The sequence below is a fragment of the Sprattus sprattus genome, assembly GCF_963457725.1.
Source record: "Sprattus sprattus genome assembly, chromosome: 3".
Taxonomy (NCBI): domain Eukaryota; kingdom Metazoa; phylum Chordata; class Actinopteri; order Clupeiformes; family Clupeidae; genus Sprattus; species Sprattus sprattus.
Genome location: NC_137922.1, coordinates 39,602,607 through 39,627,606, shown reverse-complemented (window position 1 = coordinate 39,627,606; position 25,000 = coordinate 39,602,607). Strand labels below are relative to the sequence as shown.

The following is a 25,000-nucleotide window of genomic DNA, read 5'->3' as shown; positions in this document are numbered from 1 at the left end:
TGTTGGTTAGAAAGTACATTTGCACTCGGTATGTATCAGTGCAGGGGTCCAACTTACAGTAAGCAATATGCACAGCAGCAGCATTGACTAGGTTTTGTTTTCTCTGCAAGGCCAGATTACACTGATTGTCTATGGTTCAGTAAGCAGACAGATTTCGATACATGGCACTTAGAGGTGAGAAAAAAAGAAAATCAGACCTGGGAGTTTCATAAATTTTAATTTAGCACTGTTTCCTTATTTTTTGCACAGTTTGGAGCGTAGACCCTTTTACATTTCACTTCATGTTCATGTAAATTAAGCACTTGAACTTGAGAGAGTCCCTTTAATGCGCTGCGGTATCAGTCCATGGCTCATCTCAGGGAGCCGCACTCTCCATGTGTAAAGACCCAGGATGAGTGATTTCAGTGAGAGTGAAGCAACTTAGACTGGGTTGGGAGGGAGGAAGATTATAGTGATTTGGGACGGGGGAGAACCGGATGTGTTACACTCACAGGAAGTCTTCAGTGTGCCTCATTCAGTCTGCTCGAGTGATGTGACCTGAGAGAGTGATAGAGAGAGAGGGAGAGAGAAGAGAGTGAGAGAGGGAGTGAGAGAGGGAGTGATAGAAAGAGAGGGGAGCGAGACAGACAGCAAGAGGAGAGAGAGTTAGAGACAGAGTGAGAGAGAGAGGGAAAGAGGAGAGAGAGTTAGAGACAGAGTGAGAGAGAGAGGGAAAGAGGAGAGAGAGTTAGAGAGAGAGAGAGGGGGGGAGAGAGAGCACAGGGGGCCATGAAGCCGGGCTGCGGGAGTATAAATAGAGTGTGCTGATCTCCTGACTCTTTTTTGGGTAATGGTCCTTGTCCTTAAATAACATTTGTTTATTGAAAGGAGTGGAAATAGGAGGTAGTCTTTGGTGCTGTTGGAATTGTGTGATTGGTGTAGTCAGTGATCTCTCTCTCTCTCTCTCTCTCTCTCTCTCTCTCTCTCTCAATCTCTTTTTTTTTGTTGCTGAGGAATCTTAAAAACTCTGATAGACCAGTGCCAGATGTGCTCTTTGCTTCCTGTGTTAGGATATGATACTGGGGACCTCCCCCGCCCCCCCCCCCCCCCCCCACGGTTGACTCTGTGGATGTTGATGTCAGGGAGTCGTTAGCGTAATCAGCGCAATCCATTGGTTGATTTGATTTTACCATTTTCTCCCCATTTGGTTTCGTCCGTGAGAAATTCCACGGCGGAAAATACGATTTTCACACATGGCGGGAAAGAAGCCAGCTGTTGGAGCTGGAGCCTCGACTGTTCTCAGTGCTCCCTGACGGGAACAAGCGCACAGAACACACTCTATGTCTGTCTGTCGCCGTAGCGCACTGTAGAAGTCCATCTATAATTAGCAGAGAGTTATGAACCTGACCATCATGCTTTTCACTCTCCTGATGGCAGCGAATGGATGGAAGAAAATGACAGGTGTGCATTTGTATATATACTGGTATCTGTTTGAGTTTGTGTGCACACTTGAGTGTGTGTTTGTGTGTGTGTGTCTGTGTGTGTGCCTTCTCTCAGGAAATACCTGCAGTGTGCACAGCATCAGCTTTGGAATAATGGACTTAAATCAACCCCCACCAGCAGCACACATACATCTATACACCAGTCTTTCGCTCTGTCAGTCTGCGTGATTGGCCCCTGTGGGATTCTAACGAACGCTGCCTCCTAATGGCACTTACCTTGATGATGTTGGCAAGCAGGGCATGACTCAGCGATATTTAATTAAAGCCTCCTGCCGGTATGTCAGCCAGTGTCTGCCCCCCATGGCTCACTGGCAGTCTGATGTTGAACAACTTCAGGCAGAGACGTTGTCAGAAAGAGAGAGAGCTGCATCAGCATACTGATGGTATAGCTCGCTCAGCTATATTTAGGCGCCTAAACACCCACACAAACACACACACACACACACACACACACACACACACAGGCTCTGAGAAACACACACACACACACACACACATCCAAGCAGGCAAACGGAGACCCATCACCGCCACCGCCACACCACACTCCGACCTGCACTTCCTTTGACCCCCCGGGCCTGTCTGCGAGTTCCTCTGATGCTGTTGACAAAGCCCAGCACACTGAGGCACCTCTTCCTCTGGGCCCAGAGGACCGGAGCCAGGTCCATTACTGTGCCATCATGGTGAATAAGCGTCAGACTATCTAAACCCACATGGCGGATATTATGGAGGAAGACATTTGATTAAAATAATGCATCACTTATGCTTATAATTAGGGGTGTAACCTTATGTGTATTCGGTACAGGACATTCGGTTTGGAATGTGACTTCCTCGCCCTGTGACCCAAACCATTACTGTAAGAGTAGTCTATTTATGTCTAACATTACTACTCCATGTGCAGAACAGACATTTTAGAGAGTGCATTTTACCCGGAAGGTTTTGGTTGTGCATTAGCTGTTGTTTATCAGCTGTAGCATGCTAGTTGGTTTAGTCTGGTTTATGGGGTTAGAATAGTTTTAATTCACAAATGTAAATGCTGTTACATGCATTTAAAGACAGCTTGCCATTTGTGAACATCCCTGCATTCATTATTGGATTTTTGACACTTTCCTGGTGCGGCTTGATTCACAAAGAATTTTTTTTTCAAAAGGACAGATGTCTCTTTCAATTTCAGCCAAACACATGAACGTAAAGTCGAGGGCCTGATTTAACGTGCCCACACTCCGTACATCTGCCCTGTATCCAGTTATATGGACTACTACACCATAACAGACATCTGCGTACAACTGATTACACAAAGTATAGAGTTGGGGGGAGGTCCAAAAGTTTGAGACCGTAACATTTTCAAAAATAAATGGAAATATATTTCAGCACTTGTTGTGTTTTTCCTGCTGTACTGAAAACATACCGAACGGTGACCCCAAAACCAAGGTACATGCCAAGCTGAATTTTTTTGTACAGTTACACCCCTCGTTGGTATGTATAATACATATATAAAGGGTGCTTTGTTACATCTGAAACATACAGGGCATAGAGATGTTATTGCATAGGGTGTGCAAATACGGAGGTAGCTTTGATCAGATTGAAGAGGCTGGCAGTCAAATAAAAGCAGTATTTGATCAGGACATTATTGCTGGAAATGTAATACTTAGCATTCCTCTCAGCTGAAACACCGTGGCTTATTAATGTCATATGCCATTAGATGAAATAGATGAGAGGCAGCACATTAGTTTCCTGGAGGAAACCACAGAATGTAGATGCTGAGTGTCCATTCCCTAAAGCATGGAAGCTGACCTTTTTAACTCCTCTAGTCTACTGTATGCAGTGCGGTCTGATTTCCAATGCAAGCTCTTTTGTGTGTCAAGGACAAAAATCATCTCTGAAAATCCCAGGGCTGTGCATACTGGAGAGACTGTGGAGACTGTGCCCTCTCTCATATCCAGAGACCCATAACTATCAGATTTTACCCCCTCCCCCGGGCACGCTGCAAAAAAATATTCTTTTCAGGCAGCGTTTTTCTTTCTTGTCTGCGAAGCATCTGTGGGCAATTGGCTTTCTATTTTCATACAGTGCATGCCAACAGAGGAAGCTCTTATGCTAAACTCGCAGCTTGAGAGGAGGTCATAATAAGCCGCATTGTCCAAAATAGGGCTTTCAAAGACCAAGGCGATGAACCACCCAGCACAGACAAAAGGTCCTTCCATCAAGCAGCGTGTCAAGCAGACTGGGAGCGAGTCTGACTGCAAATGGGAATTTTCTTTCCCCCGTGATAGGATCACCGGCCTCTCCCATCAAGCAAATGAACCAAGACCGGTGGAGCGACGCAATTACTAACCGATCAGGAGTGTTCTACACCAGCCTCGTGGCTTGTGGGAGGTTGCCTGTCTCGTTTGAGATTTAGGGAGGCAAGTTGAATGGAAGGATTTTTTTTTTCGGTGAAGGAAGAAATTAAATAAATAACAGTAGGGTGAAATTGCAGTATCCTGTTAATTGGATGTGATGCGCTTACCAGGGAGGATTAGTGGCGTGCTGATGAAATCTGTTTATATAGTTGTGACTCCGTGTCAACCCTCACCATCAGGCTCTTGACGTGACAAAGCAGGATAGAGCTCCCCGGGTGTCAGTGAACAATGTATGACCTCCCCACCCAACACGCTGTGTTGTGAACATGGAGGTCAGTTCCACCAATGCCTTGTGTCCAGATTGATCTGGTATTAACTATGAGGTTTTAACTAGGAATGAAGTAACAGCATTCAAACATTTACTATTTTTAGTTGTTTGCAGGCAGTATCATATTGTTAAATCCTTATTTGTCATGGGTCAGAGGGCAGAGGTCCAGTGTAAGATGCGTTGCCTGTGTGTCCATGTTGACAATTAGAAAACTTGGATCCATGAGGCTTACTGGGAGATTAGTGCTGGTTTAACATCTGGCCTGAGCCTGGCCAAGGCTGCAAGACAGGGCCAGCTCCCTGGTCATTGACTTCATTCTCACAGACTCTAATCAGCCTGATCTTATTAAGGATTCTCCATAAAGAGGATTCTGTTGGTGCTGTGTGTGTGTGTGTGTTTAAGGGAGACTAGGGAGACTTGCGTGGCTCACGTTTGCATCGGCCCTGATGTCGCCTGATTGCGATGTTCGTGATGCTGCTCAGCCTTGCAGCCCAGCCTGGTGCCATATGTGTGAGTGTGTGTGTTAAATGGTGCCAGTTGGCGAGATCTCTCCCTTGTCTCCACAGGCAACCCTTTGTGACAGATCATAACATCTCCAGTGCTCTTTCTCTTGGCCTACTGTCACCAACCTCATCGCTTTGGGAAAAAAAATCCTTCAGACAGACGGTTTCCAGAATGCTCTGTCTGCTCAAGGTCTGGGTGCTCTTTGAAGTGAGCGGCGGCGAAGAATGAGAAACGTATTTCTGAAAAATGATTTTATGGGAAAAATATGAAATACATTCTACGGAACGTCTCGGAAATTTACGACCTGGAATAGTTGTCTGTTCGTGCCATAGTGGACGGCCCGCCCCAGGCTCCGCCCAAACATCTTGGAGATCACACTGAAACCCAGATGCCCAAATAGGTCTCCACTGCCCACTTCTCTTACAGCCAGTGACTGTCAGATGAGCTCAACATGACACTCTCAATCAACTGGCTAACATCGCTGCAGCCTAGTGGTTTTGGGGAAAGTAGACCCAGATCAGAAAGCCCACACATCGAGCCCCCGTGGTGTCCCGCTGGTAGACGCTCCAGGCACGGTTGGCTCTGGAAACTATGCAAATGGGGATCACATGTTGTTGGAGCATGCGGTGGGTGCCCCGACGCCGCGGCCCACTTCAAAACGCAGAAGCGTCTGACTTCCGCCAGACAAAGAGCCGCTTGTTGGCCGATCCAATAGATTGGGGGCTCAGAGCCATGCGCACCTCCCTCACACACCATATGCTCAGACCTCTCTCGCTCTCTTTCTTTTGCTGGGTGTCTTTTCTTTCATCCCTCCATCTTTCTCTGCTGGCTGTCTGGCTCTGACTGGTGCCTGCACCTTGTGAGGACCATTTTTAAAAGAGCTACGCTAATCAACTGCAGGTGCTATTTTTGTATGCAGATAATAATTATTTGATTCCGACTGAAGCATGCAAGCTCACACAAATGATAACGGGGGCTTGCTTTCAATATATGTTGTGCTTTATTTTTTGACGCATGGTACTACATATGCTGTAGCAATGTCATTTTCCTTTGCAATGCATTTGAGACAGCAGACAGATTTATTTCTTCAGCGCTCTGTTGAAGTAACTTTTGACAGAAGCTAGATGGCTAAGTGCAGTTCATAATGTGGTTCACTACACTGAACTCTCATTTAGTGTGTAACTTAATCAAAAACCACAGTATAAAATCCACCGTCACTGGTGATTTTAGAACAGAGCAAATCTCTTTGGCAGAGGCCATAAAAATTTCCCTTTGAGTGGATTCTCCAAGATCGAGTTCCTTTAACATCATGTGCTTTATATGATTGACACAAAAAGAAAGACGACTTAACCTTGAAATATATACATACGTCTCAGCGGTTTTTCCCCTCTCAAGATCACAACCACTCAAGGATCATAAATTGCTTCCATGTGTTCAGTGAGAGATGACCTGCGTCATTCAAGGCAGAGCTACATCGTTTTGAGATAAAGATAATGGCTTTGATCAAAAATAACTGTTCACCTGTTTCATCTTGGCAGGTCAGTCTCTTGACTCTATTAGATTGTAGATTGTGGGCGATATGGACTAAAATGTTATCATAGTATCTTTAGCTAGATAGACGGTATCGGTATTAAACACTTAATACTATTTTATCTTTCCAGTAGCACAAGCATTAAAATCATGCCTTTCAAAAGTTTTTATTTAAAAAAAAGATACATTTCAAAGATCAACAAAGATTAAGGTATGAAAACTATTTTTTTTATTATACATTATAAACATGAAACATGGCTTGAAGAGTTTTTCTAAGGGCGGTTTTACACCTTTAAATCCAGACCAAGATCTGACCCAAGGTTTGAGTTTTTGTTACACTGTATACATTTGATACAGTTAGATTTGGCTTCACATTGCAATTTTGCAAGTGCACTAAAGAACTTTGCATGACATACCTACTTCCTGTTGACATCACCAGCGTGGGCTGCGTCTCCTATCCAGGTCGTCATAAAAAGGAAAACTGTCCCTGTCACGTGTCCATCTGTTTCCTCATGGCATTGTGCACCTAAATGGGAAGTCATCAAAATGCTCACTAAGCCTCAAAGTTCTTAGCCAGGAACAATTTCGAAGACATAGTTTTAATCTACTTTGTAGGGGTGTGTCACCTACCGGTGTTTGCTAGGGATTTTGTTGAGCTTTCCATGCTTTACAAATTTCCACCAGTGGCCAAAAATATTGTACATCACTTCCATTAATCTTATTAAAGCCGATTCCACAGTTGCTGGTATCGACATCGTTTGGTAATTGTACACAAGAGATATAAGCAAACTAGTCGTAACTGATGTGGAATTCCGTGACAGCCAAAACTCAGGGGAATCCATATACTTTTTTCATGCTCTTAAAAAATATCCCGGTATTTGATGGTATTACAAAATTCATGGGATGGCACAACTATAATACTGAAATACTGCTTATTTCTCTTAGAGTGGTGTCAAATCATTCCACCAAGGGTCCAACAAACCTCTTTACTCTATAACCTGGGTATATGCCAAGACAGTAAAGAGTATTCACAATCCTTAATAGCTTTTTTGGCTTTCTTCCTCTCCTCGTCACAAGGAGTGTAAAAACGCTTTGATGTTAGCTTGTTGTTGGTATTGATATGCATTGAATATGACAACATTCCTTTGAGGATTTTTGTTTTGTAAACCGTGTGCCGTCTGCGGGGATTGAGAAAGAGACCTTTTGTTTTGCCGGAAAAACAAGCACGGCCTGAGTGTGATTACAGACTTCTCTGTTCATCCTTGACGGGGTCGATTAAGCCGGCTGAAAGAGAAGGCTGCTCTATTTACCAATAACCTTTTGCGTGACGGCAGGCATCTCACGAAGCAGACCGGTGGATTAATTTCATAGATCGGTCGTTTAATGAACTCGAGTAAACGCTCATTATCAGCTGTCACGCTCCTGATGAAGGGTGATGGATGCGGCACGGAGCGCCTGCCAAAGACTCGCGCCGCCCCTGGAGCCTGGATGCCGCCATATGGGGATATAAAAACAACAGCACACGTGTTGCACTCATCTGGACAACAGTCCATAAAGGATGGAGTGGGTGATGGTGTCTGTGAAGGCAATGTGTGACCCCGGTGGAACTGTCCCCCGTCCCCCCGTCCCCTGAGTCAGTGTTTGAGTTGGTCAGTGTCTGTCTTGGCATAGCGCGTGCACTAATTTAAAACCAGGCTCCAGAGGAGACGAATGGGCTGAGATGATGCAGAGCGGCGCTGGCTGCCTGGTGGTATGAGAGGTATTTCCCCAGCATCCGTGCGGATCGCCGTGCCCAGACTGTGTGCCCAGACTAGCAGGCAGCCATGCATGAAAATCTGAGGTGATTTTTATACACTCCGCATTTGGTAATGACAGCAGACACGCACAGACAGAGACACACACACACATACTTACACATATACACACATCTATATTTCAGCCTGCCAACATTGTTGATGCTAAAAGGCAGTCTTTCTTTGTTTTTTATTTATGCTATTCATTTCACATTTCTTCATTTCCGCAGATGGCTGACTTGCTGTGTCATTGTCTGTCCTCACCGCAGCCTTATGTAACATTGTTACCTTTTCCAGAGCAAACAGCATCGGTGCCTTAGACTCCCAAAGGCATTCCAGCCCAGCCTGGAAGCTGTTCCTCCTGACTTATTTCGAAAAAGACAACAACAAAAAAAGTCTCCTGAAACAAAAGCCACTACAGTACCGAAAAACTAAAGGCTTGTCTTTTTGAGCGTTTCACAGGGGGACTCCTAATTGCTCTCTGTTGGATGAAACTTTGCTAATGAGACTCAACACACTCAACACTTTACAATTAAAACGGCAGCGAAAGCAGCAGACAGATGGGAGGCCCAAGAGTTGCAAAAAGATTAAGAAAAAGGAGTAGAAAAAAAAGTAGAAGTCGATAATGATAGCCGTTTGGCAGGGGACCTCTTCTTGACGTCACGCTGGTCGGCCTCCAGATCAGATGCCTGCGGTCACGGCGTATCGAACTGTCCGCCCTTTCCCCTCTGAAGAACAACAGGCCTTTTTCGGTAAATCCCGCCTCACACACCCGAATTTCAGCCTGAACTCCACACAACTCGTGGAGTTCATGGAACAGTTTAATTTCGTGTGAGGAGGCGGTTATCGAGAACCCCAGGAGGTCATCATGTGTTCATCACCAACTCAGCAGAGACGTTGAGGATAAAGGTCTTCATTCAAGATGGGATTGACTCATGAAGTGATACAGTTCCTCCACAAAGAGATTGTTAGTCACTATTAACAAATGTTAAAACAGGAGAAATTCACTGCTGAATCACCGGCCATCCTGTAGAGGTACTCCGTGTGTGGACACTCCTTGTGGTACCTTGTGCTACTGAAGCTACTGATTAAACGGGGAGATTTTGGATGCACTAGATCCAACACTAGATCTGACTCAGGGACATAGCTGGTGTATTAGTTTATGCGAGTGGTTCTCCTGTGCCACTCAAATGTGGTTCCTTCCTTTCTCGGTAAGAGTATTTATTATAATCACTAATCAGAGTATTTATTTGTCTGCCCTAGTGGCATGGCTGCATTGAGTGTGTGTGTGTGTGTGTGTGTGTGTGTGTGTGTGTGTGTGTGTGTGTGTGCATGTGTGTGTGTGTGTGTGAGCCATAGTCTCAAAGCACAGGGATGCAGCCACACGGCTTGCAGGAAGGAAGTGACTGTCAAGTGAGGTCATCCATCACAGAGCAGTCTGTGGCCCCCAACACAGACACGCACACACACACACACATGCATGCACACAAACACACACTCCACACCCTGTCCCTGAGCCCCTGCCCTGTCCACGTGAGACTTAGCATCCAACAGCAACATCTGGCCTTAGTCAAAATACCGACCTTGTTCTCCGTTCACACACACACACACACACACAGTCTGTGTCTGTCATGCACACAGCCAGGCACATTCTCTCCCATCCACACACATATGTACCTTTCAGACATACTCTCACACAGAGACATGCATTTCCCCTCTCCCTCAGTGTCTAAGAATCGTAAACTCTTTTTCTTGAAAAAAAAACACTGATTTTATAATCCATAAGGGGGTTTCTGTTTAAGTTTCAGTATTTACTGTTTACTTTATAGTTTAGTTTCTTGCATAAACAATGAAGATGAACAAGGAAGCAGTTGCTTTGATATGGTCTGAATGAATAATACTTATTCCCACCTCATACTTCAAACAAATAATTGGCTGTGAGGGCATGAAGACGGTTTGTAAACATCTAGGCAGTTTCATTTCTTGCAGGTTTCTATAATTGTACTACGTTTTCAATAGATTGTTTCACAAGTTATTTAGCGTGGGAGAGTGTCGTAGGAAGTGTTGGTTAAAACAATAAAAATTATGGTCCACTGTTATGTTGAGAGAAGTGTGAAGACAGAGAGGGAGAGCAAGAGAGAACCAGTACGAGAAAGAAAAAGAGAATGTTTGTCAGAATGTGTGGAATGTGAAGGCAAATTAAAGTGGTGAGCTTGACTGACCATACACACGTCATACCTCACACAGTCGAGAGGCTGGGCGGTACGAGGAAACAATGGGGAAAAGACCCAGGGTACTCCATTGTTGGACAGTGCTTAAGATCAACAGAGGGTCTTTGTGCAGTATTTTTGCCGGCTCAACCCACATGCCAAAACCAAGGATGATACTGAAAGGTTTAGATATGTATATGAGTGTGTGTGTACAGTATGTATGTGTGAATGTGCTTTTCCCCCAAAAAATAGTGAAGGTAGTGAAAAGTGAACTTGACAAGTCAGTCTTAAGCTCCATGTTGAAAACCAGGCTGACCTTGGGAAGATTTCCAACATAGCAAGTCGCACAGGTGAGGAAGCAAACCTTGGCTGGAGAAGGCTGGAGGACTATTCACAGAAAGGGGTGGTCCTCTTTTCCTCATTTTCGAGCAATAGTCACCCCATTGGTTAAATAAAGGTGAAACTGTTTGGAACCTCTCTCAGTTCATGTCGCTTGAAAGTCCCACCTTCCCCTCCAGACCAATTTGTTTGTGTGTCCTCCACACCTCACCACAGAGATGTGTTCAGCACTGTACCAAATCCCCCTCACTGTCAAAGCCTCAGCAGCTTTGAACAAAACATGGAAACTAAACCCAACCCCAAAGGTCAGGAGCTTAGCGGAGCCGTACAGGTCTTGCTGGAAGAGTGTGTCTGACCACATCACACTGGTGGGAAAGTTCAAAATAACTTCAATCTTGTCCACACAGCATCTCCCAGGCGGCTATCTGCTGTGGCAAACCACTCTTTGAGTGTTTGAAAAGTGCTTAAACCTGCCATTATCGCTTGGAAAGAGAGAGACAGAGAGAGAGAAAGAAGGAACAGTGTTTCATCAGCCATGATGTGCGTGGCACACATCTGACAGGAAACGTGTCATGTGTTTCACAGAGGATTAGAGTTGGTCTGCCCTCCAATCCCCTAAATCTGGTTGTCATAACAAAAACTGACAGGGAGAAATCAGAGGGATGCGCATGGAATTTATTTGCTTGGATATCGGTGTGGCATCGTGTCAAATTCCATTTGAGCATGAAGGAGAACAATGGCCATCCCTTTTGTATTTGCTGGAAAAGTGGATTCCGGTTTCCCAGTGTTTTGGGCCCGCAAGTTGGCCAGGAGGCTAAAATCACAGGTTTGGGGAGCAAATGTCACTGGAGGATGTGGTGGGACGACTGAAGTAGGATGCTATTTAGAGGATCGTGTTTACATTCTCGAAAACAAAAAAGGACACTGGGTTCCTGTTTCACCACAAAAGTGGTCTTTACATCAAAGCAAGTTTTGTGCAGGGTTTTTGTCAAAAAAATGTGTCTGCTTTCGACCATATTCCATTATACTTGGGAGAGGAGGCAAACCCGAGGTGCAGTCTGTATTGAATCGAGCGTGGATTGTTGGGGTTGGCCGGGGCGCTTGAACCATCGTCTACTGAATCGAGCGACCTCACTAATGACCCTGCCGTTGCCAACGCCACCGGAAAAGAGCCAAAAAAAGAGCCACTACAATTTTGGGTTCCACCACCAAATACATTGGGTTTCAAAAATGAAACGGGCCTCGCAAAACGACCCGCCCACAGGCTTTGATTCTGGGCTGTGGCTATCTGAAGGAATTCCTTACCAGAAGCCTTCTCCCCATACGGATCTCACGTCCCGTAAATGAGCAGCTTTCCTTCAGGCGTGCTCGAGGATGTGCTCTTCCTCTGGGCAAACAGCCGCTGCAGTCTGCAGCATGATGGCGGAGGAGAACATAAATTGATGAGGATCCAAAAGAACCAATGCACACTCTCATAACATCCTGAAGCTCTTGGCCTGGGCACACACACACACACACACACACTCTCTCTTTCTCACTCTCCGAGCTTGCTTGATAAGAGAGAGGCTTTTTATCTCTCTGCATGCCACATTCATTCTGCTTGTGGCATTTGCTTCCACACATTACAGAAGGTGTTGGAACACCTCCAGCAGGGAATTTTAATCCTCACAAGGCCTCACAACCTGACATACAGGCAGATGGTACCATCCAGGTTTTTACCAAATACAAAAGACTTGTATCACTTCCATCTTACCAGTACTAAGGAATTGAGGCTTTCTCCCTTTATACAGGTGCAAAACCAAATCATCATTTCTGCCTGGGAATGCATTTTTGTACATAGTTTCCGGAATTAGTTCTCTTCACTGGACATTGATGTGAACACAGACAGCCATTTAGTGTGTTCAGATTCCAATGTAATCACACCATTGTACAGATTTATTCAGACAGCTCTCATTAGTAAATTAATCAAGTAAAACACTGACTGACATTAACTGCAGGCTCTGGTGCTTGTTACTGTCTGTGTAAATAATGCAGTAGCTATTAGCTAAATTAGCTGTCTTTGTGTAAGTACAACTGGAGGTTCAGTGATTTATGTGTCTGTTGGGCTTTAAAGGAGTCCGCTTCATTGATGCGGGACAGTCTTCACACTTGTCCCTCCCTGACAGACGGCAATTGTTCTTGGTTTATAATCTCACAGTTTATTCCTAGCCCTCACCGCCAGTGTGCAGTTTTTTTTTGGCCCCCTGGTAAAAGGGCTGCATAAAATCATTACTGGCAGTGCCTTAGTTCTGACATAACAAACTTGAGCGTAAAGCTTCCTATGAACAACTTTCTCAACCCGTTCTTTTTCTGGAAGCATTTCTGTGAAACCCACGTAACAACGCAAGCCCTGAGGCCATTTAATCTTTAGCAAGTGAGTCACTCATCGTTGCAGCCAGCTTTGATCCCTGCCGTCTGGAGCCGACAGTGGCCCTTGGGTCCTCCGCTGTTAGCCACAATTAAACTCTGGCCATGGAGGGGCCACTCCTCTCCAAACACGGCCCATATGGCTTTGTAGTGAATCATGGCAAAGGATGGCCTTCAACGTGAGCAGAATGGAATGACAGGGGGAAACTGTGGGGCCCAGTTTCCCCCCTCTCTCTCTCTCTCTCCCTCTCTCTCTCTCTATCTCTCTCTCTATCTCTCTCTCTCTCTCTCTCTCTCTCTCCATGTGTCCATCCAAGCACTGATCTAGAAACAGCCTGGTGAAAACGTTGTAGTTATCAATCTGAACTGATTTGGCATACAAACTGATCCCGACTGTGTTAGCAGACCTGTTAATCAATGATACGCTACCTGTGTATGGTCAGATCACACATCCCATTAACAGAGCAGCCTGGAGATAAGAGATTTTGATCCAACCCATAACTATTTATCCATCTCTATAGTACACCCATAACTATTTATCCATCTCTATATTACACCCATAACTATTTATCCATTTATATAGTACATTCTCACTGCAAATATGGGCTGCTATACTTGTTTAACTTAATCTGCATGCTGTATGTCCATGTATTTAATGTTGAGTGAGATGGTGAGAGTCTTAGGGCTTGAAGAAGGACTTCTCTTGGAAGAAGAGTGTCCTCTGGTGGACCAAAACAGACATGCACTTCAAGAACCGGCCTTAAGTCTTAGGTCCCACCTTCCTAGTAGTGACATTCACATGCCTTAGATATTACCAGCAATGGGGACATGTTGATCACACTGTCAGCATAATCGAGTTCTGACACGTCGGGCGATACGTCTCTACAGACATCAGCATGGCATGTGTATATATATATATTTGTATTTGGACTGAGAATGAGCAAAAAATTGTTGTTTCCAGTGTGACCAGTGTTGTAAAAATGATGGCAGGCATGTAAGCAGATTAGTTGCCATATCTTAATGCTCTTTAACAAAAGGACAGCCATGTTTATTTCTTGCTGAGATGGTGTGTGGAGTGTGTGGTGTTGGCCAGTCAGTGTTGTGTGGCAACATACAGATGGATGTTGAGATTATCTCAGAGGACTGGTGTGTGTGTGTGTGTGTGTGTGTGTGTGTGTGTGTGTGTGTGTGTGTGTGTGTGTGTGTGTGTGTGTGCGTGTGTGTGTGTGTGTGTGTGTGTGTGTGTTTAGCCTTGACATAGTAAACTCATCTGGCAGCATTGTGCTGCGAGGCTGATGCTCTGACTGTGACTGTGTGTGGAAGAGAGCTGATAGAAGTTAGGTATTAGGTCAGAGAGGAGATCTTATGTTATTAACAGTTGGGATCATAGCATGTTTATGTATGACGTATGTTTGTATACATTAAATGCCCCCCCCTCTTATTTTTCCCTCTCTCCTTCTCTCCCTTCCCCTCCGATTCTATCTCCCTATTTTTCCTTATGTCTTGGACTCCCACTCTCCATCCATCTCTCTGCCTCTCCATTTATATCTATCCCTCTCACTTTTTGTATCTCTCTTCCTCTCTCTATTTTCACCCTTTCCCTCTCTCCCCCCGTATCTCTCTCTGTGCAGCTGGCAGGCGAGCGGTGGCTGAGTGGTCATGGCTGAGCCGGAGCAGCCGGAGCAGCCGGAGAGAGGCAGCAGCAGCCTGCAGAGGAAGAAGCCCCCCTGGCTCAAGCTGGACATCCCCAACACACAGCTCTCCCTGGACGAGCCCCCAGCCTTTGTGCAGCCGGTGAAACGGGGGGCTTTCTCGAGAAGTGCTAGTATGCCAGCAGAGCACACTCACCATGGTTACCCAGCCCATGAACCCGCTGACCCCAGACGACCTCCGCTGCAACGCCAGCCCTCAATTACACAGACCATCAAAAGGTAGGAGTATACACTAACACACACACACACACACTCACACACACACAAACATACACACATGCACGCATGGGCACACACATACAACAAACTCATTGATATGATATCTACCCCGTAAAGCTAACTAACTGGTTGTGTCTCAGATAACTCAGATACGTTAGCATTAAACGCAGATACTGCACACCTCCTTTGCTCCAGGGAAAAGTTAACCATGAATGAAAATACCTGCCTGATCTTTCCACCCTCATAAAACTTTTAATTGTGTTTCGTTTTCTGTTTGACTGAACAGGAGTAAGATAGCCCTGTGTTTTTTGTCATTTTTATGCTTCTCCAGTGAAAATTCCATTCTTTTGCAAGATAACTCATGAGTGGCTGGACCGATTAGCAAATATTTTATGGGTGACCACTGACATGAGCCTTAATAGATAATGTCAGAATTTTCAATTGTGGATTCACTGTCTCTGTAAGGCAGTCAGTTATCTCCACTTTTCTCACAGTAGGAGGATTTGGCCATTTAATTGGCCTCCTGCTCCCTGAAAAAGGAATCTCTTTCATGCAGTGACACAATGCTGTCTTGTTAATTTGTCTCAAAACCCCTCGAGCAGCAGCCTCTGCTCAGACTCAGCCAAGAGCACATGGCTAACATGGAGTTGGCACTGAGTTCCCCAGCGCTTTGCTTTTTGGGCTTGATGTTTGTGACCCTTACATGATCTAATGAATGATGCTATGAGTACATGAATAATACCTCGGTTTAGACTCTGTTTTGCATCCACAGGACTTAGAGATCCGAGAGAGATCCCCTATTGGCTGCTTTTGTGTTGGTGATCACTGTGGCCACGGCTGCGTGTAGCTATAGACATCTAGCCTGCTGCTTGTTCTGCCACCTCAGAGCATGTAGTTCTTTCATGAGTCTCAGTGTTCATATGAAAACCAATGAATGATTTGTGTCCATGTGTTGCATTCTGGGAATACTGATGGACTGATGCCTGCTGTAGCGGCCACCTGTCCTCACTGACTCACCAGCATGTGCTAATATGCTACTGCCTGTGTCTGTTCTAATCTGTGTCTATTCTAATCTGCGCTGTCCTCATCTGCCTCTTTCTGTGCTGTTTCCTTTCTTTGCACTGCTAACTTGACCCACTGTTCTTGGACTCATAGGAGCTGTTTACTTCAGTTTATACTTTTATTAACTTTTGAACTTTTATCTTGTTAACATGAAAACTTCTCTGACACTAATGTCCTTTTCCAGCTGAGCTGACTGTAGTCTCTTTTTTCTTCTTATTTTCCCCTGTTCCATTTCTTTTCCTGTTCTTTTCCTTTTCTCCTTTTCTGTCTCTTCCTGCTGCTTGTCCTTCCTTCTGACACCACCACTTTTCCCGACCCCGCACCACCACTCATGCCCAGTGAGAAAAGGGTTCGCTTTGAGCGGGTCAACACTGTGCCCATGAAAGGCCAACGGGCCACCCGCTACCCATCACGGAGACGCCAGTCCCTGCCCAAAATCGTCCTCAGGTACCGTAGACGTAACAGAGCACCATGACCCTCCATCGCTCCAAGCTCCAAGGGAAGGGAATGGGAGGACATTGCCTTAGACTGCACTTACAAATAATTCACCTAAGACTTAAAGGTGCATTCCGCCATTCTAATTTAGTGTACTTTTTTTTATCAAATTCAGCTAATTGCTCCTGCCTCTATCCATGGAAACAAGCATACTGTAGTGGCTTGGACTGAGCCATTAGCAATCCAGCCAATCAATATATTGCTTCAGAAGCACGGCAGGGAGCGATGTAGTTTAATTGGCTACTGAGCTCAAATATCAACAACATTCCGCCTGAAATGTGGACTGTATCTTTAAAGACAGTTTATGTCAGGGTCAAATATGAGGTTGAGATGATGCGGTTTTTTTTAGTAGGGCCATCTGAAGGGATTGTAGCACAGATATATCACATACAATTACTTTTCAGTAGTTCTTTACAATCAGTTCTCTACAATTCCTGTTTCGCAGGTTTATACATGATGTTAGCTGTTGCACTTTATTGTTAGAGCACAAGATTAAACTAAATAAGAAAGGCGGGAGCCTAAAGATTAACTGTGAATTTTGAATTCCCTTGTTGCTGTGTGAAATATTTCCTGTGTGAGGATGTGTGAGGATTATTTAAAAGTCACCATAATCCCATACAAGTCCATTGGATGCTGAACTCTAAAGATATGGGCTGGCAAAGTCATACTGGGTCAAAGCGATCTGGGCAGTGTGCCATGGCTGTATTATATAAAGGTGTTTAATCAACATCCATACACACTGTGGTTGGCATCAGTTGACCTCAATAACAGGAGAGGGGGGTTGTAGTTTGAAAACCACGGCCACCCATTCACCCAAATACCTCGTGTTAAGGCACTTAACAGGAACACGCCCTGTCATTTTCTTCTTGTGTCTCTCTCACACACACACACATGCACACACACGCACACACACACACGCACACACACACACACGCACGCACGCACGCACGCACGCACGCACGCACGCACGCACACACACACACACACACACACACACACACACACATAGATTAATGCTGGCTGGCTCTTTAACTGTTATTCAGTACATACAGTACACAGAGGCCTCTGTGCCACATCAAAGACTCTCCACCTTTCATGGGGTTCCCCATGTGTCTGGAGGCAGTCATCATATGATGCATCAGCTCTTTAGTTCTTACCATGCGCTTGACATCAAAGGAACATCTGAGCAGTTTCATGTCAGTGGAGAAGCTTCAGATTCATGTTCAGGTCAGTTCAGTGTAACAATTTACAGCAGAAGTCTTAATTTACAGAAGTAGTCTCAGTTGACAACAGTAGTCTCAATTGCAGGAGCACTAACAGGGGCAGTGTAGATAAAAAAAGTGTTTTTCTGTCCTTTTCCTGGTATTGCTTCTGGTGGCTTCTTAATGTAAACTCAGAGGGCTGTGGTTTCCTGGGAACTCTCACATGAGTATATTTCATCTTACAGAAGGCCGACAACGTGTCGAAATAGGTTTCACAGACTCTGCATTTGTCACATAACAATGTCTGTTCATTTCTCACATATAATCTCACGACGATAAAAGTGTTTTAAGTTGCTTTAAGACAAATGGTTGAAAGAAATAATTTGAGTTGGAATGCCATTATGATTCCTTATGTTCCTGTATCTCTGGCATGTTGATTGCTGGAGCCCCAGCTATCTTACTCCACTCTATTAATAGTCACGAGTGAAGCGTGCAGTCACATGTCACGTTCTGAAGATAGCTATTCGAGAGCCTACAAAACACAGGTTATCCCATTATAACACATGAACAGGAACAGAGGCACTTACTTGTACAGTGAGCACCCACAGCAAGCCCCCATGTCAGCAGGCAGTAACCGTTAGCTACCAAACGAGATGCACTGAAAGTGATCTCCATAACCTGAGAAGGCCCATAGAGGAAGACGGCGCATTCTCAAAGGATTTCAGAGCTGATTGAGTAGAGCCACCCCACCCGTTGAATGGCAGCCATGTTAATATTTGTTTCCTAAATGGCGTGTAATTACAGGGTCTCCGTATCCCACCCTGAGGGCAGGTCTGGCACAGTGTAAGGGGAGGAAAGGAATGTGAGGGAATATTGGGATATTTCTTCTCAGCTCCTGAAGTCCCTGCCGCTGTGTACATTGGGAATGATGAGTGAGCATTTGGACTATAAACGAGGTTTCATGTTCAGGCACATCCCTTCACTTGGCCTCTCTTCCACATGTGTTCATGTGCACCTTTTTTTCTCCCTCCCTCCCTCTTTCTTGTGTGTCATCTGGTATGTACGAGGGTGTTTACACACACTCTTCAAACAAGTCCATGAGGAGGAACGGCTGTTTAGCAGCAAAAGCAGCAGAGAGAGAGAGAGAGAGAGGGAGGGCGAGGGAGAGAGAGAGAGAACGAAAGAGAGGGAAGACAGGGAAAAAGAGACAGAGGGGGAGGATAGGAGACAGAACACAGAGGAGGAGAAGACGGACTAGTGTACTCCAGAGATCAATGCCACTCTGATCAGCAAGATCCTCAAAGAGAGAACAGTTCCTGAGGGAGTACACTCAGGCGTCTTTTTTATCTTGCCAGAGTTTATCCGTCTTTGCTTGTAGCACCCCCCTAAAGGTACATGAATGGGGGTTATCGGGCGGTAGGCTCAGGGCATTATGTTCGAGGGAGACCGGCCCTTTGTGACTCACTGCTGGCATGACCTTCTCAGCCTCCTGGGATGAATTTGACAGGTAGGTTTTTCACTGCGCTGCATTCTCATTTGTTCATTTCTTAGAAGCATCTCAAAGGAGGAGAGCTGAACCAGCATCAAGTGTCAGCTGTTCCGCCAGCCTAGTGAGGTGAATCGTCTAGAAGCTAATCATCAAGCAGATCTTAGACGGGTACTTTGGGACGTGGACTGCTTGTTGTAGTTGTTTTTGCACATTATTGTCAAGCAGGATTGGTGTGAAGCAGGATTCTAACAGGTTGCGTTGCAATGTTCAAGTTTTATTTTTTAAAATCAGGTGAGTGGATGTTTGATTTCTCCTGTTGTGCTAATGAATTAATCTTCCCTTGATTAATCTCTCCTTTGTAAATGAAGTGCATTCAGGCTTTCATTCCATTCCATTACGTCTGAAGGAGTGACTGAGTACTGAAACTGAGATTGGATAATTATGTGGCTTTTCTTCATGAGTGAGCTGTTTGTGTTGTCAGTTGTTGAATAATTTCTGGTACTGTAAAGAGGTGGGGTGGGAAGGCGGTGATAGGTCAGATACCTGGAGGGTGTTCTAAACATGGTAAAGACGGCCTGCACTAGATTGCACTAACAACATTCTGCAGATCAAAGGTTTAGTGGTTGCTGAATGGGTGTTGGTGTTAATCATAGTCAGAGACATTTTTGGTGTTAATATATTTGGGGTTTGTTTCCAGTCCATGTCAAAATGTGTTTATATGCTTAGATTTAGATTTCTTTTTGAAGTATTGGGTCTCACCCTGTTGATTGACGTCTCTCTATGCACTTCTATGGAAGTTTTGTGAGGCTAGCCTGGATTTTATAAGGGCTCATAGCTTTCAGTCTTTGGCTTTATCACGTCATGATGATGTGGAGTTATTCTACTATTTGATATGTTTGATCTATAACTTAATCTTAATCTAGGTCAGGGTACAGAAACAGGTTGATCCACAACCAAATAAACAAATTAAAAGCACGCCACACTCAAAGGTAGTAGCCAAACTGCTGTGCATGTTCACTCTGAACTCAAAACCCTAATCAATGATAAAATATTGTATGAAGTTCTCTACAGCAGTAAGCATTATCCCATAGCATTGAAATGCAAAACCATTGCTGCAGTGAATTCACATAAGCGAGGACAGACAAGTTCTACTAAAGGGTCCCATCCCTCAGCTCTGTTTAAACTTTGCAGCAGATTAAAGTCCACACAACTCCTCACGTTAACAAAGTTTCACAATTATTTTAGACGAATGTCTGGATTAGACTCTTGGAATGCTCTTCAGAGCCATCTCTAAAAGTAATTGGCTGTTTAATTGATTTTAAATCAATGTACTGAGGAGGTTTGATTACAAGAATTGTAAATAAAATGAACTCTATATAGGCTGTACAACTAGACATTAAGGTGGATCTATAGCTGTGCCCTGGGACTGAAATTATAGTAATTTCTGGGGGGTCAGAGTGGTCAGCATGACAGAAACAAACCAGCATAATAACAGAGGGGACGCAATGAGCGTTACACTCAAAGTGTGCGTCCTCAAAGGTCTTCCCCCCCTCCATGCTGGCCTCCTGTGCAATGAGGCTGTGGACTGATCTGTTATTGCTGAGCCCTCTCCACTCTAAACACCCCCAACCTCCTCACTCACAAATACTCCTCTCATTTAACACACACTAAACACCCACTCAAACAGAGAGAGAGAGAGAGAAAGAGACTTGGTCAAATCACAAAACTACTTTCAGTTCAGTTTAGGCACAGCTGGTATTATACTGCAGGCTATGTGGAATTACAACAATAATAAATTAATCATATAAAGAATTTCTAGAAAACACACAGGTGATCGGGTGAGCAGTTATTGCATTACTTATCATTATGAAACATGTCACTGACGAATTAAACTAGAAACTAAGTCATCGCTGTAGCAAATAATAATAAATAAAGAAACAAAACCGTTAACATGGCCAGACATCTCAAAGCTCTGAGTGCTGTTGTATGACTCAGACCATCTGAAACTACCCCTCTTAGAAAAACAACACTCTGTGACTAACTCTGTGATGGGGGGGGGGGGGTGTGTGTTTTAGTGTGTGTGTGAGTGTGTGTGTGTTCTTTCATGTTGGACTCTTGGCAGCGTTGCCTTCTCCCCTCAAAGACCAGTTGACATGTGTGCATTTGTCTCTCTTAACGCTGTTGTTTGTTTCGGTGATGACGCTCCCCACGGTGGAGTCGGCAGGGGGGGGGGGGGTTGAGCATAGTAGTGGCATGTAAATCAAACAGGGCAATGGGAGGCCGTGGGAGAGTCAGAGTGGAGTTCCTAAACTGACAATAATAATCGTGACTTGTAAACGCTCATGACTGCTGACCAGATACAGATGTTGTGGGTCCAGCAGCTGCCACCTTCCATCTCGTGCTCGTGGTGTGTGTGTGTGTGTGTGTGTGAGTGTGTATGTTGTGTGTGTGTTTGAGTGTGTGTGTGTTGTGCTGTGTGTGTGTGTGTGTGTCTGTCTGTGTTTGTCAAGTCCATTTCTTAGAATTGTTCCCAAAGCCCGTGTGGGAGGAAAGCGCTGTCATAGGCCTGTGTTGTTCCTGTGCTGCTTGTTGCTGATCGGGCCCACAGATAGCATGCAGTTTGTATGTGCGCCAGATCATTTTTAGAGAGGTCTGTTTATAAAGAAAGGTTCTGTGTTCCCATATCTCAAGACTATGAATAGCATACGCTTAAACTTAGCAGAATTCTGATTGCTGGGACTTTTGACCTGACACTGTATCAAGAATCATGAGATCTTCTACTCTAAATAATCCTGACATTCCATTCAATGTGTCACCCCTCACTAATAGGATAGATTATGTCAAGTAAGCTCTCTCAGTTTAGACATGATTAATTTATGAAATGCAGATGAATTTCAAATGCTATTTCGTGCTTGATTATTTAGTTAAACTGTAATTAGGAAGCTTTCTGCCACTCTGGTTCAATGTCACTGTGACATCCAAACCCCCCTCTCATCCTGTCACAGACCCAGGATCAGTGAGCGCTTGTCTTACTTTGACTCTGCTCTGTGGTGACAGGGGCACAGCCGACTGGTTCGGGGTCAGTAAAGACGGCGAGACCACGCAGCGATGGCAGCGGAAAAGCCTGCGGCACTGCAGCCTGCGTTACGGGAAGCTGAAGCCGCAGGTGATCCGTGAGATGGACTTGTCCAGCCAGGACAACCTGTCCATGACCAGCACAGAGACACCGCCGCCACTCTACGTGCCCCCCGCACAGCATGGCATGCAGAAGGTAGGACACACACACACACACACACTCACACAATACCATCTACACTCTCCATTCATGTGGCTAATACTCTTCAAGGTGGTCTAAGGGTGGTCTCCATTAGAAGTGTATCATTAAGGATTTAAGGTACATCTGCAAATAATTATTTTGTTTTCATAGTGTGAATCATATGATTTTGAATCTAGAGTTGTACGGAGGTGCTAGGTCATAGCCAGCATTGGCACCACACTAGGACACACAACACTAGGTGACACCACACTAGGACACACAACACTAGGTGACACCACACTAGGACACACAACACTAGGTGACACCACACTAGGACACACAACACTAGGTGACACCACACTAGGACACACAACACTAGGTGACACCACACTAGGACACACAACACTAGGTGACACCACACTAGGTGTTGTACACAGGCGGTGTGAAACACACAGGCAGATGCACTGGTGAAACAGGACTCTTACTTATGAGCTTTATTGGAAGGTGGAAAATATTATATTACTATGGTAAAAATATTGACAATTGAAATATTTCTATTACGCTCATGTACAACATACAAGTTATCATTTACATTTTAAAAGTGTAGTGTGTTAGAGCTGTTATATGATAATGTGCCCCCCAACACACAGAGACACACGCAAACATACACAAATGCACACGCACACGCACACGCACACGCACACGTACACACAGACACACACACACACACACAAACACACACACACACACACTCACACACGTAAACTATGCAGAGAGTCTCACCCTGTTGTTCCTCTGGTCAGATTGTTGACCCGCTGGCGCGTGGCCGGGCCTTCCGCATGGTGGAGGAGGTGGATGGCTTCAGCGTGCCTCAGACTCCCATCACCCCCGGTGCCGCCTCGCTCTGCTCCTTCACCAGCTCCCGATCTGGCTTTGGCCGCCCCCCGCGCCGCCGCAAGCGCGAGTCTGTCGCCAAGATGAGCTTCCGTGCCGCCGCCGCACTGGTCAAGGTGAGTTGATGTGACATGTAAGCACACACTCACATTCACACACACACACACACTCCGTTGCACATGCTGATATACATATACAAACACATAGGAAACAAATACAGAATCAAAGCAACACAATACACTGAAAAACCCAACACTCTAGTAGTTGTATATATCCCAACACACACACCTTTGCTGTTATTCATCATTATTGTTATTGCTGTTGCTGTTGCTGTTATTTCACTGGGATATCATAGTTTGATGAAATATTATAGATAGTTATCAGCTCAGTTAATAGTTTAATGGCTCTGGCAAGGAAAAGTTCAGCATTCCACACAATCCTTGCCGAGATGTGATGTGGGAGTCTTTGGTTTGGAGGGTGTTATGTTTATGTGCGTACATTTGAGTAACTCACTGATAGACGGAGAGGGCAGAGGGAAACAGCCATGCTGTTATAGTGAATGGTTCATCCATTTGTGTAGGTCACCCAGGGTGAGCTGCAGTTCACTGAAGGCTTACACTTAATCGTCTGCTGATGTGATGTGATGACGTTAGCAAGACTAGACCCCTGACTCCCTTAACTTCTGTCACACAGTTTTCACTGTCAGCTTATGGCCGATGATGATGGCCAAGTAATAGATATCTGCCATCCATCCAGAGAGTAATCTAAGCGGAATACTTCCATTAAACCGTGATCAAGTGTCCACAAAAAAATGGGTTGCTGTGATTTGACATCCAAATTCCAAGGCTGATTGTAGGAGATTACTGTACTGCCGTTGCACTTGTGCAGTCTTGTACAAAACCGTCTCTCTCTTGTTTTCATGGGTTATGTAAAAACTGATCTATGGCTTGACTTGTACCATGGGCTTAGGGTTTGGCCTGCTTTCCTCTCCCCGGGCCTGAAATAACAATAACAGATGGCCTCCATAATTCTGGTGGAATGCTCAGCTGTTAGTCAGCTAGAATATTCTGGAATGAGCAGTAATCCTGCACCAGCACAGTCAGGGGATGGTGTGGGAAGTGATTTTCTGCTCTATCCACATACCCCCTCCCAACCACCCTACCTTTAAAGGACAAATGATTCATTTCTATAGGGATGAGTACAGAGTCATGCCACGGGGGCAGATGAGTGATGATGATGATGGTGATGATGATGTGTATACGTGTGTGTGTGTGTGTGTGTGTATTATGACGCAGACTGTCCATCGGTAATCTGCTACTCCAGCTCTTTTTTGGGCAGTGAACAAATACAACATAGATGTCATAGGGTTTGCCTTGGCTTTGCCTGGGTTTATGTGCTCTATGTCTGCAAACTTATGACTGTGTGGTTATGGATGTGTGTCTTTAACTACCTATGGATGTTTGCCATAAATGTTATGTTTATGATACTGATGATGATGTTATTGTTTATAAACCCCCACGAATAAAACCAAAACAGAAGAATGGTGATGGTTGAGACTTATAGAGTAAGGATTGATGTGAAGACAGAGAAAGAGAAAATACATGTGTGTATTTTGTTGGCCTATTTCCTTGGACTGTTCTTTACACAATGTTGGGCCATCAACCATAGTATACTGAGCTTAGTTGATGAGGATTATAATAGTAAAATTACTGTGACAGTCTTGATTGTGATGATGATGGTA

The 25,000-nt window shown here is 44.8% G+C and overlaps 1 protein-coding gene across 2 annotated transcripts in view; it reads left to right on the top strand.

Annotated features, from left to right (window-relative positions):
• The window catches only part of rhbdf1b (rhomboid 5 homolog 1b), a 37,747-nt gene that overhangs the window by 5,541 nt on the left and 7,206 nt on the right, over positions 1-25,000 (top strand). Inside the window, exons 2-4 of one of the 2 annotated variants that reach the window (XM_080834267.1) lie at positions 14,562-14,861; positions 22,167-22,380; positions 23,169-23,375. In XM_080834267.1, the coding sequence (XP_080690393.1) occupies positions 14,590-14,861; positions 22,167-22,380; positions 23,169-23,375 (693 nt within the window). In that variant the 5' untranslated portion in view covers positions 14,562-14,589. Of the gene's footprint in view, positions 1-14,561; positions 14,862-16,271; positions 16,371-22,166; positions 22,381-23,168; positions 23,376-25,000 lie in introns of those variants that run through there. The other variant, XM_080834268.1, reaches the window with a different exon arrangement.